This window comes from Acanthochromis polyacanthus, chromosome 22 (genome assembly GCF_021347895.1).
Source record: "Acanthochromis polyacanthus isolate Apoly-LR-REF ecotype Palm Island chromosome 22, KAUST_Apoly_ChrSc, whole genome shotgun sequence".
NCBI lineage: Eukaryota > Metazoa > Chordata > Actinopteri > Pomacentridae > Acanthochromis > Acanthochromis polyacanthus.
In genome coordinates, this window is record NC_067134.1 from 5,647,166 (window position 1) to 5,666,779 (window position 19,614).

The following is a 19,614-nucleotide window of genomic DNA, read 5'->3' on the forward strand; positions in this document are numbered from 1 at the left end:
TGGTAGTTTTATCTCATATTTTTGTCATTTTTTAAATATTTGTGGTAGTTTTATCTAATACTTTTGGTCATTTTATGCAGATTTCTGGTCACGTTATCCATTTCTTGGTCATTTTATTCCTATTTGTGATAGTTTTAATACTAATATTTAAATGAATCTGATTATTCTCCATCATTTCTAACACTGTTGGCTCTAAGCCTTCATATTTCAAACATGTTAGTTTCCCTCTATGATCAGTAATACTGGAGGGTCTGAACCTCAGAATTTAAACCTGTCCTTTAAGGCACATATTAAATACACTGTAAAGAGACTGAAGCTTTTACTTGGATTTTTTTTTAGAAATAAGTCTTGCTCTTCCTTTAGAGTGAAACAGAAACTGGTAGAGTCAACTTTTCTTCCGATTATTGATTATGGTGATGTGTTGTATATGAATGCCTCCGATCAATGCCTCCACATGCTGGATTGTGTGTATCATGGTGCTCTGAGGTTTATGACAAACTGTGGAGTTTCAACTCATCATTGTGTCTTATACGGTAAAGTAAATTGGCCTTCATTATGTGTGCCGGCTTGGCCATTGGTCTGTGCTGATTTACAAGGCCATTCTTCAGATGACTCCATCTTATTTATCACTCCTTTTAATTCCATCTAATAGGTCCTACAGTCTCCGATCTCAGGACTTTTTACATTTTACTGTTCCTAAGGTCAGAACAGAAATGGGGAAGAAAGCTTTTAGATTTTCTGCTCCAACTACATGGAACACTTTGCAATCAGAGCTCAAACTCCAAAGTTTGGTATCTCTGGATGTTTTTAAGTCTATGATAAACTCCATTACACCCAGGCTTCAGGAGTGCAAATGTCCAATTTAACTGAAATGTTGGACTAATCCTTTTCAACTCTTTGAACCAAATTTTTTAAAATCCAATTGTAAATTGTATGTCATTTGTATATTTAACTGTATTTGTAACGGGTTGAAACTTTATGTGCTGCCAATCTTGGCCAGGTCTCTCTTGTAAAACAGATCTTGGATCTCAATGGGACAAACCTGGTTAAATAAAGGTTATAATAATAATAATTACAATAATAATAATGAACTGCTTCATTTCATTTGTCAAACCAATCTGATTTATCTGCAGGAAAAACTGATTTCAAGAAAAAGGATATTTCTAAGTGACCTCAAACTTTTGAACAGTTGTGCATATTTATATAATGTCATATTTTTAATTAGACATGTAAGATGAAATAATATTGATGATAGCTCGTGTCCTTGTTCCTCTTTTAGCACACATCACACAGTATTACAATGAATAAGAACATTCAATCATCAAATACAATCATTTTCATAACAAGCTGCTGTGGAGGCAAAACCTTTTTGTTCTTTGCAATAAATCTTTTGTTCTTTTATTCAGAGCTCTGAAGGTACAGGTGACACAGAGTGCAAAGCAGTCTATGTGTCAAGTCAAACTGGAAGGAGCTGAAAACTCAAAGGAGAAGCATTTACGCACAGGTCCTACACTCAGCTGGGGCGGAAACAATCTGCGGCTGCAGGTTTGCCACCGGCGGCAAAAAAGGGGACACACGCAGCACTGAGGAGGAACTGAGAATGAATGACCGCGTTCAAACAAAGTGGTCGTGAGTTTCTGTTGGGAAAGCATCAAGATCTGCGGCAAACTGTGCAGGATTGCGTTCATCTCCAAAATCCGGGTTGCAGCCGGTAAGAGCAGAATTGTGGAGACTCTAAAAGACTGTTTAAGCTGCCGATGTGTGCCACTGCAGTATGTGTTAGCATTAGCATTAGCCACGGAGATCGGCATCAGCCGCGAGCGGCTTGCTGTCAACTTACCAATAATTGCTGTGTGTTTTGTAATTATTCAGTTGAAAATAAGATTGCAGGCTAATTGGTGGTAACTAGAGGGTTCCAGCTAAGACCAGTGAATTCATCCTGTTTGTAATGGCGGGTTTTTGTGTATTTAAGGGCAGTGCCAGCTTGTTGTCATTTGTTACGGTCACGTGGTACAAAATGGCTACCGGTTGGCAAGAACCAGCATTAGCATAACGGCTTGCAACGATAACAGTATCGTGTTTGGAGCAAATACGTAAATTTATTGCTTTTCGTGAATGAAAATGCACCGATTTCAGGAGAGAGAAGATGGCAGCCGGAAAAAGTGGACCCCAGTAAGCAGCAGAGATCGTGTTTGTGGCTCCCACTTTTCTTCAGGTAAACTATTCAACAGTTTAGCATGTTTAGTATGTCCAACTTTGAGCATATTTACCAAAAGATACTGATTTAGTGTTGCATCCTTCGCGTGAAGCGATCTCTGCACTTTGGGTTTGGTTCAGTGTTGTCATGTGTTACCGATCGTTTTTTAGGTGATGAAAGTATACTAAAGTCTAATGAAGCATATTCAATAACGTCTCCTTAAGCCAGCAGCCTCATATTTGTAACCATATTTGTTTCTGTATGCGTCTGGCGATCGTTTTTTAGAATTGTCCTATTTTCGATCACCAATGCTGTGCGTCTGTTACTGTTACATAGAAGCCATACTGCAGACACAAAATACAGCAACTTCTTGACGTTTCTTTGACAGCTTGTTGAAGATTAACAGGGTGAACTGCCCAGGGGTGTCAATCAGGTAAAAATAAGTGTCGGTGAAGGTAATGTCCGGCCACAATGACGGATCTTCAACCCACTCAGTCTTCAAATTGTAGGGATCTGGCAAGGTTTTACCGTTTCCCTGATATCTCAGCTTACTCACATATCTTTGTCGGGCCTCAGGTGATAAGGATTGAGCATAATCGGACAATTCCATGGAAGGATAGCTCGCATTGCTATCGTCAGCCATTGTTCCTCTGGTTCCTTTTGCCAACCGGCGTGGGAATCATGTGACTTCGTGACGTCACTGTTTGTAAACACTGGCACTCCCCATTGGATCTGGAAAGGATTGCACTTTAAAATCACTTTATGCACTTTAAATAATTTTAAAACCATGAAGTAAATGTATAAAATGGTTAAAACATTTTTTGATAAAAATGCTCAGAGTAATTTGTTAAACTGTGATTTAAAATTAACTCTTTAAAATGCAGATAAATTCATGTGTGGTAAAGTATTGGGTTGAATATTGCTCATGCCATGATTTGTCGCTTCAGTTTATGTGGTGTTGAGGTTGACAAACATAAACTGAGTGGAGTAGCATTTGCCAATGTGGTGAAAATGTCCATGAGGAATGGTTGTTACTATTTGCTGAATGCAGTAATGCGAACATTGTCCTTTAGTGTTCTGTTTAAAGGTTTTTCACCTTAATCTATCAACTAAACGTATGGACTTGTGGAAGTTGCCACCTCTGTATCTCATGAATTTGTGACCACTGCAAAATAAAAGAGGGAAAAGAAAGAAAGCAACTGTCTGATTGATGAGTGGAGTCCTGCTCAAACCCTGAGTAGATGAAACATCATTTTTCAAGTGGGGAAACTGCAGAAACTGTGAGAAAAATTATCACTGAGAATCACCTGTCATTGAAAGTGGGAGGATACTTGACACTATGGGAGAGTGCAAAGAACAGAGAGTGAGAGCTGCCTTTAAACAGAACACTGAGCAGTAAAATACATTCACTAACTTACAGCATGAACAGTTTTCTACCAGCATTCCTGTCTTGAATCACCTGCAGTAGCATCTTTATGTTCTCTTTATTCTCTTTTTCCATGTCTGTTTTCTGTCTATGTTCCTTATTTTTAACAGTTTAAGTTCATTTGTATCAGTTTTAGGTGAAACTGAAAAGAGCTAAAAGTGAAGTATTGAGTTGAAATGTGTCCTCTGTGTTGGCTGATGAACATATGGGACATTCTGACACTTGTGTATAGAGTGGTATCCTAATGAAGATGTGTTTGATGTGACAGGTGATTGGCAGGAGGAGGAGAGTCTGACGGAGGAGCAGAGGAATGTTGGCAGCCATTTAGTCTGAGCTCAACAACGGAGGAAACATGGATTCTTCACAAAAAGTGAGAAACGTACCACTGTAACATTATTATCATTCATTTGTTGTTTAAAATGTCTAAAGTTGCTCCAGTTGGTTAGATGGGCCGACCAAAGCCAGGTGACGTTGGCTGGAGAGATGTAGCTCTGCAGAAGCAGCTGTACTGAGGATATAATGGTGGACTGCTAGGAAGCTGCTTGTTTTTTGTTTGAGGCTGAACTAGCTGCTGATCATACTTTCTGAAAATGTCTTGCATGGTGATGAAGATAAGTAACAGAAGAAAAGTCTTGTTTTTCAAGCAAGTTGTTCAGGAAGGTAAAGAGCAGCATTTTCTTTGGTAGAGAATAATACTTTTGAGCATTGTGAGTTTACCAGCCTTTTCCTTCTCAAGAAATTCAGACAGTTGAACCCAGAAGTTTCAGGTTTCAAGCATTTTCTTTTTTAAAATATTCTTTTAGACTGTCCCTGAGGTTTAATATCAAAATATTAGACATACTGAATGACTGTAACCAAACATGTAACTTAAGGTTTACCAATTTCTAAACCTTCTTCAATAGCAGTTTTTCCACAACATAAAACCAAAACAAAGGTAACAACCCTGCAAACCTGCAGTGAAAAGATACATTAACCATTAATCTGCCCTCCAAATGGCACATCAGGGCTAACCAGGTAGATTATATTTAGAACAAGGCAGACTTTACATGTAACAGGTGTCTGTGTCCAAATAAGAGAGAGAGTAGACAGACTGAGCTGACAGACAGAAAGACAGAGAAAGCAGACAGACGGAGAGAGAGAGAGAGAGAGACAGACAGAATGTGTGTTCAGTAAAAATGACTGCATGTTCACCGCATAGTGTAGCTGCTCTTTTGCGACGCGTGTAGGCTAAACATGCTCCTTATGTGAGGCTGGGACTAATTAATGTGTCAATGAGAGAGTTCAGCTCAGCGGTTATAATTCTGATTTAGAGCTGGCTCAAAGTCTAAACAGTTTTTATGTCAGGTTTGACTCCCATGATTTTTGGGCTAAACATGCTGAGACTAAAAACTGTCTAATGTCAGCCTCTCCACAGAATCCCTTTCTTGATGTGGGCAATGTAATCTGGTGTCTCAAACAGTGCAGACCAAAGAAAAGTCCTCTACCTGATTACATCGGTGGCCGTTTATTGAAAACTTTTACCACGTCTGACTAAATGACCAAGATTGCTGCCGATGTCCCTGTCTATCTTATGTTTTGTTTGATTTTTCTTGAAATGGCTTTTATTTTGCTTGTAATTGTTTTACTGTTTTTTTTTGTTTTTTGTTTTTTTTTTTACATTTTTGAAGCATTTCCTTAAGTTGTTGCTATTCCTTTAACCCTTTACGCTTCAGTGCGTCGTAGGTGTACCGCCGGTGGTACACCTACTAATTTGCATAGGAATTTCAAGAATGTCCGACGGCTGCAAACCCGATTATACAAACACTACACGCCGATGGAAAGCTTAGATTCTCATGAATCCGCCGGTATAAACCACTTTCAGATGTGATTACCACAGCGGGTGAGAAAAACACATTTGTCCGACAAAAACAAATATTCATCCATCCGTTCTCTATACACGGCTTCAACGCACACAGCGCGACTCACATTTCCGGGTTCATTATTACACACAGAAAAAAAGATTCCACAAAAAACGGCCATAATCCAACCTTTTACATCCAGACAACACAAGCCAGTAAACTATTTTGTCCAAAACATGTCCTGAAGTCGGTATAAAATCCACGAATCGGTCGTTTTCAAGGAAATGCACCTCGCGATGTGCGTCCAATATTCCCTGTATTTTTCGTCATTTTTTTTATTTAAAAATAGAATATTAGCGATTTTTTTTTGTACTGAAAACGGCTGGAATTGACTGAAGCTTAAAGGGTTAACTGTTTTACTGTTTTGTTGCTTTTGTTGTTTGATGGTGAACGCTTGTGTAACTGCTGCACAACAAATTGCCCGGGTCGTTCGCGTCAAATCCAGAATTCAGTGGCAGAATTGCAGATCTTTTCTGGACTGGTATCAACATCTGATCCCCTAGGAGAAACTAGAAAGTGTTGGTGGTCTGAACTGACCCTGCTGCCATTAAGACCTAAATCTGGACATTGATGTTGTATGCTTTTCATATTGTACATTTCTCCAGTAATGTAACTTAACGGAAAGTCTGGGGTTCAAGAGATCCTGGTGGTACAATCCCATCAGTCCCAGCTCTGCTTTGCTTTTAACGGTGATCGACAGATTTTACTACCCAATATTCTAAAACTACCGTGCAGAAAGCTGAAAACTATCGGCCTGTGAAAATAGTTTTGTTGACATTGTGAGCGTGCTGTTGACACATTTCTAGGTTTGTAATGACAAAGCTGCTAGCATGTCTGCAGATTCTTGATCTTGTTTCAGCCTCATGTCCAACTCCATGGAATTAGGGCTGAACGATTTCAGGAAAAAATCTGATCACGATTTTTCCAGCAGATATTGCGATTTTAATTCGATTTGCGATTTTCTTCAAATTATGCTTCAATGCATTATTCACAATGTGTAAAGTAATACCAACAAGTATGACAAAAAATGACAATAACACTTGCTTCCTTGACATCTCTACATCACTCTTTACAGATTTTTGGTCAAGAAAACCAGCATGTCAACCTTTGATGGTTTCAGACATGAGCGTTGACATGTGACAACATTGCCACTCGCACTAAACAGCCTCTCTGACGGCGAACTGGTGGCTGGTATGCACAGGAATTTACGAGCCAGTTTGCACAGCCATGGAAAATTAACATTGTGCATTCTCCACCAGACCAGTGGATCTTCTTCTCCATCGATAGTTGGAGTCATCAGGTAGTTGTCCAGTTCAGCTTTAATGGCATCCTCCAACTGCAAAGTGGAAGATGGAGGGACAGCCTTGCTCTTGAAGAAGCTGCTAAGTGACCGCTTTCCCTTTCCTGTGGTGAATGGCGCTGCCTCTGTTGCACCCTGGGACATGGCATCTGTGGTGCTGACATGAGCCCTCTTTTCCTGCAAAACACAGAGAAAGTGTTGTCAAAGTTTTGCAGTCTGATGTGATTATTGACAACTTGATATGGTATCTAAACAGAAAAATGCCAATCAGTGTAATAAAAATGTCACTTGTCTTGATGTGGCATTTTGTATTACTAAACTACACAGGGAAAAACAAGTTACCTTTCGTGCCACCTCTTCCATTTCAGTCTTCACTCTGTCTTTGATCTTTGGGACATTCTCTGCTCTTATGTAGTCAGTCTTGAATCTAGGATTAAGGAACAAAGTAATGTCCAGTAGCTCCTGTGTGGCTGGGTCGCTGTATTTATCTTCAGTGTAAGCAAGAGCACTTGACTTTATTTCCTTGGTAAGATCAGTGTCCTCATCCTTTTCAGTCAGGATTGATGTTCTCAGGAGATGGAGGACTGGCTTCAGGTATGACACGCTTACGTAGGCTTCACCAGACAGAGCATCTGTGAACTCCTGAAGAGGACCAAGGGCACTGTTTATGGATTCAAGGACATCTATGTCCTGCCAAGTGGGGACCAGGTGACGCATCTTCTTGTCTTCAGTCAGAACCTGAGACAATGCCTTGCTCTGCTCCAACACCCTCCCAATCATTTTTTGCCTTGAACCCCATCTTGTTGGCCACTCTGTAATCAGTGAGTGCTCAGGTAAATGTAATTCTTGCTGTGCCTTTTTCAACGCTGTCTTCTTTTTCCAGCTATGAGAGAAGACACCAACCATCTGTTTGCAAAGTCCTGTTGCTCGTTTAACTCTTGCATCATCTTTAACAGCATTTTCTGGACAAACAACAAAAAGAACAAAAACAGCAAATGAGTATTACAGGTTGCAGATGAAATGATAATGATGGTAAACTTTCCAAGGCAGATTTTCTAGCAAAAGAACAAAGTAAATCCAAGAAAATCATATTATAGACAACAGTACGGAAATTAATAATTAAAAACACATAACCCATTTATAAATCAATGTTAATTTGTGTAGTGCCAGTTCATAACAACTGTTATCTTGAGGCACTTTACAACAGAGCAGGCTGAGGACAAATTCTTCATTTTATAGATGCACAGGTAAGCATACAAATACATATGTTTGTATATATCCATACATACATTCAAGAATGTATCCATCCAGACACAAAGGGACTAAAATTGCATTTGTCTCTGTAGAAAATAGATTCAATCAATCTTTATACAGCCCCCTATTTGTTGAAAATAAATTTATTAAAGCTAAGCCTCTTTTTAATTTTTAAGAGCATCCTTGTGTCTATTTTGTTGTGAAGATAGTTATAATGAAAGCACAATCAATACAGCCAAGGATACAGAGATCAATCTAATATTTAAATTAATGCTAATAATATATACTCACACGCAAAAGAAACGCAAGTTTCTTTTACCCGATGAAAAATTAAATTTGGTTTCCCAAAACAAAAATGCATTTGGTACTTTGTGGTGCACGGTGTGTTCTTAACATTTTCTGTTGCTTTTTGTAAGGTTGGTGTGAAAACGGAAAACGAATCGTCGCAATACACCAATGCATTGATGATGTGGACATGATTCACACTTTGCACGTGCAATCAAATATGCACGATTTATCGACACCTTCAGTGGGTATAAATTTCATTCAAGATCATAGGCATTTCACTTGCTGTTTAACTATGCCACGCTTAAACCAAATTGAGAGGAACCAAGCCATCGGACGTCTGCAAGCTGGAGAGTCTGTCCGCTTCGGGGAAGGTCATCGGTGCTCTGTGTGGTGTTGTATCGACGCTGGAGACGGTAAATGGTGGTGATGTTGACATTAAAGTGACGGGCAATGTCTCAGACAGACTCTTCAGCTTGCAGACGTCTGATGGCTTGGTTCCTCTCAATTTGGTTTAAGCGTGGCATAGTTAAACAGCAAGTGAAATGCCTATGATCTTGAATGAAATTTATACCCACTGAAGGTGTCGATAAATCGTGCATATTCAATTGCACGTGCAAAGTGTGAATCATGTCCACATCATCAATGCATTGGTGTATTGCGACGATTCGTTTTCCGTTTTCACACCAACCTTACAAAACGCAACAGAAAATGTTAAGAACACACCATGCACCACAAAGTACCAAATGCATTTTTGTTTTGGGAAACCAAATTTAATTTTTCATCGGGTAAAAGAAACTTGCGTTTCTTTTGCGTGTGAGTATATTTAATCTGACTGATACTGATTAATATAGCAGCCTCGATGTGAACTCTGCCATAACGTTTCTAAAGGTAGGATGCTATGTTTGTTATTTTTCATCTTATACTAAGGAAAAATAACCTCTTACAATTATTAATTATTCAGACAAGGCATTTGTAAGGGCTTCAAAGAAAAACTTTAAGCGGTAAACTACTGAACTGACTACACTTTTTGTTTTGATTTAAAGTACTTTGAGCTGCAATCTAATTTGTATGAACTGTGCTATAAACAAACATTGATTGATTGATATGCTGAAGACAGTTAAAAAAAAAAACATCACATTAAATCCGTATAAATAAATCAATAAACACCCCCCCACACACACACACACACACCTACTCACCAATTGCAAGATGCAGCCTGTGTCCAAAACATTGAAGTCTGGTCCATTTATTAAGTTCCACCGCTTTGATGATGATTGTGGCATTGTCTGTGGTGACGCACGTAAGGACAGACACTCTCAGTCCCAGGGCAATATTCTCTCCGGTGTGGTCTGTGGGAAAGTATCCCGTCTGCAGGCAGTGACTTTTCAACTCGAACTTGTCATTTACGAAATGCACAGTCAAACTCAGAAACGGTTCGGTCGTTCTGCTTGACCACATATCTGTAGTTGAGGCGAAATACTCCACGTTTTGCAGCTCTGCGTCCACTTTCTCTTTACACTCTGTGTACAGCTGTGGGATGGCAACCCGGTTGAAGTAGCTGCGGGAGGGGATCACATACTTTCTGTCCAGTGTGCGGAGGAGGTTTTTAAATCCGTCTTTGGTGACTGTGTTAACAGGCACCATATCTTTGGCGATGTAGTGTGTTATGGCGGTCTTTATCTCCCGCTGCCTTTCACTGTTCTTCTCATAGGGAGTTACACTGGCAAAGGATGCTGTAATTGTAGTCTGTTCGCTGCAGTGGGCTTGAGAATCACTTTCGCCAGACTTCTCACTAGACTTTTTCGTCATGCACTCCTCATGCAAATGTCGGTGATGATTTTTCAAGTGCCGATATAAGTTGGTCGTGTTTCCGCCTGATGTGGCAACTTTAGAGCGGCAAACTTTGCGCAGTACCTGTTTCTGGTGAATGTCTGCAGCCTCGTAACCGAAATACTCCCAAATGACCGCTGTGCCGCTTTTCTTGGGGATTAACTCCGCTTCTGGTTCCGCTGACGCCATTTCAAAACACGAGGAGCAGGTTAATACTGATTGGTTAGCGTGACCTGTCCACGAGGAGCATGTCGCTTCTGATTGGTCAGCTTGGCCGTAGGGGCATGTGCCGCAAAATAGTCAACACAACAGATCCTGGGTCAGTCAGGGGCACTGCAAAAAAAACGGCGCTTTGACGATCACATGATCGCGCTTTCAGAAATTGCGGTTTTGATCAGAAAACGATAAATCGTTCAGCCCGACATGGAATTGAGACTTTTAGGTCAAATTTTTTCATGATTGCTCTTCCATCACTGCCTCTGTTTTTATCTTTGTCTTTTGCTACAGAAATGTAAACACAGCAATGGAGTGAGATGTCGGAGCCCTGAGGAGGATAAGGATGGTTCGGCAACAACAGCAAAAAGAGATGAATCACTCAGTTGTGAGCAATGTGGCAAGACTTTTATCACAGCAACAAAGCTCAGAATTCACAAACGTATTCACACTGTAGACAAACCATTCAGCTGTGATCAGTGTGGAAAGGCTTTTACTCACAAGAATAGTCTAACACATCATCAACTCATTCACAGTGGAGTGAAACCATTCAGCTGTGATCAGTGTGGAAAGCCTTTTACTCACAAGAGTCACTTAAAAAGCCATCAACTCATTCACAGTGGAGTTAAACCATTCAACTGTGATCAGTGTGGAAAGGCTTTTACTCAGAAGAGTAATCTAGCAACACATCAACTCATTCACAGTGAAGTTAAATTGTTCGGCTGTGATCAGTGTGGAAAGGCTTTTACTCAGAAGAGTACTCTAACAAGACATCAACTCATTCACAGTGGAGTTAAACCATTCAGCTGTGATCAGTGTGGAAAGGCTTTTACTCACAGGAATAGTCTAACACATCATCAACTCAATCACAGTGGAGTTAAACCATTTAACTGTGATCAGTGTGGAAAGGCTTTTACTCACAAGAGTACTCTAGCAAGTCATCAACTCATTCACATTGGAGTTAAACCATTCAGCTGTGATCAGTGTGGAAAGGCTTTTACTCAGAAGAGTGATCTGGCAAAACATCAACTCATTCACAGCAGAGTGAAATTGTTCAGCTGTGATCAGTGTGGAAAGGCTTTTACTCGGAAGTGTCAATTAAAAAGTCATCAACTCATTCACAGTGGAGTGAAACCATTCAACTGTGATCAGTGTGGAAAGGCTTTTACTCACAAGAGTACTCTAGCAAGTCATCAACTCATTCACAGTGGAGTTAAACCATTCAACTGTATTCAGTGTGGAAAGGCTTTTACGAAGAAGAGTAATCTAGCAAATCATCAACTCATTCACAGTGGAGTGAAATTGTTCAGCTGTGATCAGTGTGGAAAGGCTTTTACTCGGAAGTTTCAGTTAAAAAGTCATCAACTCATTCACAGTGGAGTGAAACCATTTAACTGTGATCAGTGTGTGAAAACCTTTACTCAACATGAACAGTTGTTGATCCATCAATGCCCCCATTCTGGTAGAAAGCGGTACCACTGTGACTCCTGTGAAAAAACTTTCAACTACCAACACAGCTTAAAATGTCACCAGCGCATCCACACTGGACATGATGTGCACGTATGTGATCACTGTGGCAAACTATTTGTACGATACTCACAGTTAAAAGCTCATGAAGTGACCCACACTGGGGTTAAACCATACATTTGTGACCAGTGTGGGAAACGCTACAGCTACATTGGAAACCTCAAAGTTCACCAACGTGTCCACACTGGGGAGAGACCATACAGATGTGACGAGTGTAAGAAGACTTTTACAACTTTGGGTTCCCTGAAACAACACCAGCAGATCCACACCAGAAAGAAACATTCAATCAGTGTCACAATGAGGTATGTAAAGACTGGTCTCAGTCACAGTGTACACACAATTATGTATTGGATAATTTTGGCTATTGCTGCAAAATTGTTTCAAAACTGTTTTGAACAACTGTGGTCAGTTGATTTCTGTTAACACATTATCAGCTATCGTTCAGTCTAACCTATATTCGTTTTGACACAGAAATCTGGTCCAGGTTAATCTGGGGATGTAGGTTAGATTAAGAATTGTGACATAATCAGACAACTGAATGTTAAATTCCAACAGGTAAGTGTCTTCAGATGTCATTTGGGGTGCTCTCTATCTCAGGCAAGGCATCAGTTCTTCAGTGCTGCCGGAAACACTGACGTTCTCTGTGTTTGTGTGTTTGTGTGTTTGTTTTCCAATTAGAATGGAACAGATGGACAAAACTCTCAGACTTGTCAGCACTCTTCCAATGGTGAACAGTGCTGCTTTGACCAGTCTGGACCAACGTCCAACCAACAGGGAACCCTACAACGACACCAGCGTATGCACACTGGACACAGACTGAACCCCTGCCAAGAAGATTTCTCCATGCAGGATTCAGTAAAAGTTCATGAAGTCCTCCACAAACTTAAAGTCCTTGAGATCCGGCTTCACAGAATTCAGCTCTAATTTCTTGTTTAGTGTCTTCGTTGCTTCGTTGCAAAATCCATTAAGAGGAAAGCTGTAGTTAACAGACGTGACTGGTAAATTAATGAAACCATTCAAAGTGGTTACTCAGTTAAATGAATTATCAGTGGTAGAGGGATAGACGTCTGGATGGATGGAGGCAGTGAGCAGCAGGGCAAATTTCTTCAATTACCAGCTTAATCATTCCTCAGATCCCTCTGGGCTGCAGGAACCCGTTAGATGCAGAGCTGGTTCAGTGATTCTCTGATGATTAAGCATAATTAATTTAGGAGATTACTGGCCTTAGGATTCATATCTATCTATCATCTATCTCTCTCTCTCTCAGGACAATGATGAAGAATCTCTAATATTGAACAAGTAGATCAAATAATCTCAGATTATGTGTGAGTTGAAATACAAAAACATAAATTGTTAGATGAAAAGTAGAATCTTTGAAAGCTGACATGTAGTTTAGAATCACTTCTTTGTAAATTAGCTGCATCCAGTCATTACCATGACATTGGCATCATGGAACCATGACCACATATACACCCCCTGTCAAACGTTTTAGGACAGGTACTAATTGATTTGAATGAGAAAGTGTCCTAAAACATTTGACAGAGGGTGTATGTGTCTGTCGATAGTGGCTTTTTCAATGTTTTTTTTTTTTTTTTCAAAATTGAATTGTTTTAAAGTTTGAAAATGAGGGAAAAAATATATATTTTCACAGTGAAACTTCTGATGTCCACGTTTTCAACATTTTTGGGAAATCTTTGAACATTTTTAGGTGGAAATAAAGAAAAATTAAAAATATTTCTAAAGAAGGGATTTTGGTTGATTTTTATGTGAATGTTTGTAAAGAAAATATTAGACGTTTTACTGAAATATATGTAATCTCTTTAGATATTTTTAGGATTTTTTTTGGAAGATTTTTACTCTTTTTTTGGAAAATATTTACAACAAATTTTCTTTCCAAATTTGGGGGATTTTTTTGAAAAGAAACCTTAAGAAATTACTGGAATTTTCTTCCTGAAGGTTTTGCAAATTTTCAGAAATTTGGGGAATTTTTTTGGCTGAATTTTTTGATTTTTTTTTTTTAAAAGACAAGGAAACAATGTTTTTTTTTTTTGTTGCCTGTAAATGAGTACAACAGGAGGGTTAAAACATTAAAAGGCAACATTATTAAGGTTTCTTTTATCAAACGTTTTTCATCAACAAGTACACAAAATAGATTAAAAATATAATCTAACATATTTACTGATTAAAAACTTTGAATTTCTTCTTTATGTTGTTCTTCTGCATAACTCACTATTTCAAACTGGCTCATGTTACTTCCATGTGATCTGCCATTAAAACGGCCACATTCTACCATAAACACTGTAAATAATAACACACCTGCTCAAAGTTAAAGGCCAACATACGACCCAAACATGACATGGATTTGGTGCCACTTTGAACTAAGATGATCTCTTCTGTTAAACAAACCGTTGATTGTGAATCTTTTTTCCAGATATGAAGCTGCTCCTTCCAGGTCCACAGACAGTAAACAAAACGACGCTCTCTATAAAAACCCTCAGAATGTTGAATAGAATAAATGTGGACGGTTTCATGACTGTAAGAGAAGATTTCTGGATCATTTTGTGTCTCATTTGTGTCATTATGTGTTTTGTTTTGTTCAGTTTACGTCTTTCTGTCTGGTTTTAAACATTTTGCATCTTTTCATGTTATTTTTCTTCCATTTTGGTCATTTTGTGTGTTTTTAGGTTTGTTTCTGTTTAAAATTGTTCATCTTGTTAGTTCTTTTGGTCAGTTCACGTCTATTTCATCATTCTGTGACTCAGTGGCCATTTCTGTTTCAGTTTTCATCTCATTTTTGCTCTGAGTTGCTTATTTTATCTCTCATTTTAGTCATTTTCCATCACTTTAAGGTTGTTTTTGTTCAATTTTGGTCATTTTCCATCTTATTGGATCAATTTGTGCATTTCAGCATGTCTTTAGAAAATAAATGTATCAATCAGACAGTAAATGATCTATGAACAAACCTCTGTGTAAAACCTTCAGAATGTTGAATAGAATAAATTTGGACCGTGATGAATGTTAGTAAAGATTTCTGGATCAATCTGGTCATTTTGAGGCTAATTTTGGTCATGTTTTTATCTAATTCCGATCATTTTTTTTGTCTGTCTTTGTGCCATTTGTCCCCTAGAGGACAACTGGTTCAATCACAGAATGAGGGTATGTATTGAAAAAATATCATTCAAAATTAGTCCAGAGTAGTGACTATAATTTGAATTTTAATACACTTAACCAAGTGCTATAGGTGACAAAAAACATGTTTACACAGCATGATGTTGCTTTGTGATGTTGCAACTGACATGCTGATTTCAAAATGGAAGCATTTTAATTTCTAATGCTCTCATAGAAGATGACTGGTCAATAAAATTTACTCCTGTGACTCTGATGTCATGCAGAGTCTTTATGCTATGATGTGGAAAGGGTGAAAGAAGACAGACTGGACATTTCTGAGTGAAACTGAACAGGGCATGTATTGATTCATAAAAAACAAGTGTAGTATTATCTTTAATCAATATGTAGAACATGTTTTAATGTCAATCCAATTATGTCTGACTATTTGCTGAGTCAGTGAAAGTTATCTTATAGAGCAATGTTTGTATTATTTCAATACTGAGACATTGTTGCAGTGTCATTTGTCGTTTGTTTCCATTTGGATGTATTGTACAGTTAGATTCTATTGAGTTTCCATACCACATTACATTGCTGTTAAGGTGTCTGAATCATTCAGTGAGGGTTTGGTCATGTACTACTATAAGGCCGTGCATAAAAAGAAAATCAAGCCTGTTACAGTGTTGCTCTAGTCCCCTCTGTTAAATAGCATCAAAACAATGGTCAACATGAACAAATCATGAGTGTTGACATTGACTCACAACAGTACCTCTCAACTGTTCTAATTTTGATCTATTTAGGAGAACAATGTGATGAGTGCACCGAGAGATCCAATACAGGGAGCTTTCCTTTTTCAAAGATCATTAGAAGGACAGAAGACAAAGTAAGTTTCAGCAAACAGCTTTTTATTTTCTAATGAGCCAGTCTATAGTATTTAAAGTGCAGAGTTATTTGTGTTAGATTTGAACAAAATTCTTCCAACAGTGTAAGGACTTAGTCTTTCTACTTTCATTTGCAGTTGTTCTAGAAACCTATCATCTGGGTCAGGTGGTCACTCTGCAGCACAAGGAGTACTATCCCACATTGGATCTGATGTTAATATTTCCCTTAGACATGGTAAACTGACTGACTGGCTGATATTGTAGAGTTAGTAAATATAGGCAGTTAACAAAAGGAAATGAATGCTACTTTGTGGAGGTACCAGAATTTGGCCATTTAACCAAAAAATCTAATGCTAATATTCTTTTATTTCACCAGACTGTTATTGTTTACACTTCAATGAATGATGCTGTTGTACATGTATAGTAATTTTATTCATCTTCATGCATACAGTGTTTGTGTACAGTATGCGTGATCATATTTTAAAATATATATATTAACAAGGCCAACAACAACAATGTGTTGTGTTACAGGTGCTTCTTCAGTGGCGTCCCTGCACAACATGGTAAATGTCAAATAATGTCTTGTCTACTTTTGCAGTGAGAGGACAGATTTGGTAAATAGTCAGCACTGGCAGTCCACAACAAATGCAGGGTGTTGCACAGGCAGATTCTAGATGACATCGTGTTATGTAAGACATCCTTGTAGGTTTTTCATCTTTCTACTCTCTGTGAAAGAGCAACATTGTATTAGATTAAGTCAAAGACAACTTCAAGTATTTGTAAGAATGAATTTAAATGAAGTAAAATGATTTATTGACAGGTAACACACAACACAGTGTGAAGTCAAAGACTTAACAGTGGGAGGGAAGCAATGCTATATAACCTTAGGTCTGATGAGAAACTTGGAGCTTGGCCGGGCATTTCTCTTTAGAGGTGTTCTGTTTCTCCATCCAGCCTCAGTTGTGATCATGTGGCTATGTGATGAAGACTTTGGACAGCAGGTACAAAAAAGTTTGCTGGTACAATTGAAACACTTTTGTTTGCACAAGTAAAATGTGGTAACTGCAAGCTGTTTCTTCTGAGATCCGTTTATGATGTGCTGTATTGTTTTATGATGACCAATTTGAAGAACTTATTTATTGTGGCAGGGCACTACATAATTACACAATTACGTGTTCGTATGAATAGTATATTGCTTTATTTTTTAATAGTATCTTATTTTTATCTCATTTCAAACAGAGGAATTAAATGGAATAATTCTTGGAGCCCCTGTCTTGCCTTCAGAGTTCAGCAACTGAGGTTCATACATATAGCCTTGTAGATGATTGTATTCAATAATAAGCCCCCCAGCAATAAGAAATGTCAGCATTGTGTCATGTTACAGGATTCTGTGACAGAGGATTAGTTCTAGGAAAAACCTAGTCACTGTGCTGACAATATTTAATGGCTAATATCTAGAAATGTGGGTCACATTTTCGTGGCACCAAAAATCTACACACGTGGACAAAATTGTTGGTACCCCTCAGTTAAAGAAGGAAAAACCCACAATTCTCACTGAAATCACTTGAAACTCACAAAAGTAACAATAAATAAAAATTTATTGAAAATTAAATAATCAAAATCAGCCATCACTTTTGAATTGTTGATTAACATCATTATTTAAAAAAACAAACTAATGAAATAGGGCTGGACAAAAATGATGGTACCCATAACTTAATATTTGTTGCACAACCTTTTGAGGCAATCACTGCAATTAAACGATTTCTGTATTTGTCAATGAGCGTTCTGCAGCTGTCAACAGGTATTTTGGCCCACTCCTCATGAGCAAACAGCTCCAGTTGTCTCAGGTTTGATGGGTGTCTTCTCCAAATGGCATGTTTCAGCTCCTTCCACATATGTTCAATGGGATTCAGATCTGGGCTCATAGAAGGCCACTTTAGAATAGTCCAACGCTTTTCTCTCAGCCATTCTTGGGTGTTTTTGGCTGTGTGTTTTGGATGGTTGTCCTGTTGGAAGACCCATGACCTGCGACTGAGACCAAGCTTTCTGACACTAGGCAGCACATTTCTCTCCAGAATGCCTTGATAGTCTTCAGATTTCATCGTACCTTGCACACTTTCAAGACACCCTGTGCCAGATGCCAGCAAAGCAGCCCCAAAACATTACTGAGCCTCCTCCATGTTTCACCGTAGGGACAGTGTTCTTTTCTTCGTATGCTTGGTTTTGAGTCTATGAACATAGAGTTGATGTGCCTTACCAAAAAGCTCCAGTTTGGTCTCATCTGTCCAAAGGACATTCTCCCAGAAGCTTTGTGGCTTGTCAACATGCATTTTTGCAAATTCCAGTCTGGCTTTTTTATGAGTTTTTTTCAGCAGTGGTGTCCTCCTTGGTCGTCTCCCATGAAGTCCACTTTGGTTCAAACAACGACGAATGGTGCGATCTGACACTGATGTACCTTGGCCTTGGAGTTCACCTTTAATTTCTTTGGAGGTTGCTCTGGGCTCTTTGGATACAATTCCAACGATCCGTCTCTTCAATTTGTCATCAATTTTCCTCTTGCGGCCACGTCCAGGGAGGTTGGCTACTGTCCCGTGGGTCTTGAACTTCTGAATAATATGAGCCACTGTTGTCACAGGAACTTCAAGCTGTTTAGAGATGGTCTTATAGCCTTTACCTTTAAGATGTTTGTCTATCATTTTTTTCGGATGTCCTGGGACAATTCTCTCCTTCGCTTTCTGTTGTCCATGTTCAGTGTGGTACACACCTTTTCACCAAACAGCAGGGTGACTACTTGTCTCCCTTTAAATAGGCAGACTGACTGATTATGAGTTTGGAAACACCTGTGATGTCAATTAAATGACACACCTGAGTTAATCATGTCACTCTGGTCAAATAGTTTTCAATCTTTTATAGAGGTACCATCATTTTTGTCCAGGCCTGTTTCATTAGTTTGTTTTTTTTAAATAATATGTTAATCAACAATTCAAAAGTAATGGCTGTTTTGATTATTTAATTTTCAATAAATTTTTATTTATTGTTACTTTTGTGAGTTTCAAGTGATTTCAGTGAGAATTGTGGGTTTTTCCTTCTTTAACTGAGGGGTACCACAATTTTGTCCACGTGTGTATCAAGAAATGGTGGCTCACATTTTCGTGGCCACCAAAAATCTAACTTTGTTCCTCTGAGGGCTGCTATGAAGCAAGTTCAGTATAAGCAGGCTTACTTTGTGTACACCGGCTCCACAAAAACTAAAGCCTCAGTCAGAGTTAATGGTGGTTGTCAGGTTTCTTTGTTAACTCAGACTTTCTACTTCAGATCCTGTGTGAGTCACAAAAAGGGGGGGTGTTAACACCAAATGGACGTCTCATGTACCAGCTGCTTCAGTCAACTGGTTGTTATAGTTGATAGCTACAAGGAATATAAAAAATGATGATGGTGGAAAGCAGCTACTGCAAATGATGCAAGACAGGAATGCTGGTAGAAAGCTGTTAAACGTGCGTGAAGAATTTATTTTACCCATCAATGTAGACGCCTTTTTGAACTGGCTGCTGCTCATTACAGCTGTTAAACTTTAAACTTCATGTATTGAGTCGTTATATTGAAGAAGTGCACTTTGGTCAGGGGTGGTCTGATAATGCAGGAAGTCACTGTAGTTCAGTCGCTTTGAGTTCTTTTGTTCACACATAAAATGAAGA

At 38.7% G+C, this 19,614-nt stretch overlaps 4 protein-coding genes across 11 annotated transcripts in view; 1 reads left to right on the forward strand and 3 right to left on the reverse strand.

The window, feature by feature from the left end:
• The window catches only part of LOC127531977 (gastrula zinc finger protein XlCGF57.1-like), a 154,745-nt gene that overhangs the window by 105,542 nt on the left and 29,589 nt on the right, over window positions 1–19,614 (reverse strand). The window lies entirely within an intron of this gene.
• The window catches only part of LOC127531976 (gastrula zinc finger protein XlCGF26.1-like), a 74,266-nt gene that overhangs the window by 25,063 nt on the left and 29,589 nt on the right, over window positions 1–19,614 (reverse strand). The window lies entirely within an intron of this gene.
• Window positions 1,258–17,079, forward strand: LOC127531979 (zinc finger protein OZF-like). Of its 5 annotated transcripts, XR_007939213.1 has the most exons (6): window positions 1,258–1,711; window positions 2,137–2,215; window positions 3,892–3,993; window positions 15,839–15,921; window positions 16,057–16,154; window positions 16,451–17,079. XR_007939213.1 is itself a non-coding variant. In XM_051942769.1 (5 exons), the coding sequence occupies exons 3-5, from the start codon at window positions 3,976–3,978 to the stop codon at window positions 12,751–12,753; spliced, it is 1,695 nt and encodes a 564-aa protein (XP_051798729.1). In that variant the 5' UTR covers window positions 1,258–1,711; window positions 2,137–2,215; window positions 3,892–3,975; the 3' UTR covers window positions 12,754–15,716. The 5 variants fall into 5 exon arrangements, 3 of the variants coding, with proteins under 3 accessions (XP_051798729.1, XP_051798728.1, XP_051798730.1); XR_007939214.1 differs by lacking the exon at window positions 16,057–16,154; XM_051942769.1 differs by lacking the exons at window positions 15,839–15,921; window positions 16,057–16,154; window positions 16,451–17,079 and adding exons at window positions 10,701–12,235; window positions 12,612–15,716.
• On the reverse strand, window positions 6,373–10,670 carry LOC127532024 (zinc finger BED domain-containing protein 4-like). Of its 2 annotated transcripts, none has more exons than XM_051943037.1 (3): window positions 10,278–10,670; window positions 7,164–7,783; window positions 6,373–6,998 (listed from the first exon to the last, which is right to left on the reverse strand). In XM_051943037.1, the coding sequence occupies exons 2-3, from the start codon at window positions 7,725–7,727 to the stop codon at window positions 6,591–6,593; spliced, it is 972 nt and encodes a 323-aa protein (XP_051798997.1). In that variant the 5' UTR covers window positions 7,728–7,783; window positions 10,278–10,670; the 3' UTR covers window positions 6,373–6,590. The 2 variants fall into 2 exon arrangements, with proteins under 2 accessions (XP_051798997.1, XP_051798996.1); XM_051943036.1 differs by lacking the exon at window positions 10,278–10,670 and adding an exon at window positions 9,563–9,756.

Bases quoted from the DNA above. Each gene is read 5' to 3' on its own strand.
- LOC127532024 (XM_051943037.1), bottom strand. From the start codon at position 7,727: ATGGTTGGTGTCTTCTCTCATAGCTGGAAAAAGAAGACAGCGTTGAAA. The intron at 6,999-7,163 runs GTAACTTGTTTT...TGTGTTTTGCAG, and splicing joins TGGAAGAGGTGGCACGAAAG to GAAAAGAGGGCTCATGTCAG.
- LOC127531979 (XM_051942769.1), top strand. The intron at 12,236-12,611 runs GTATGTAAAGAC...TTTTCCAATTAG, and splicing joins TCAATCAGTGTCACAATGAG to AATGGAACAGATGGACAAAA.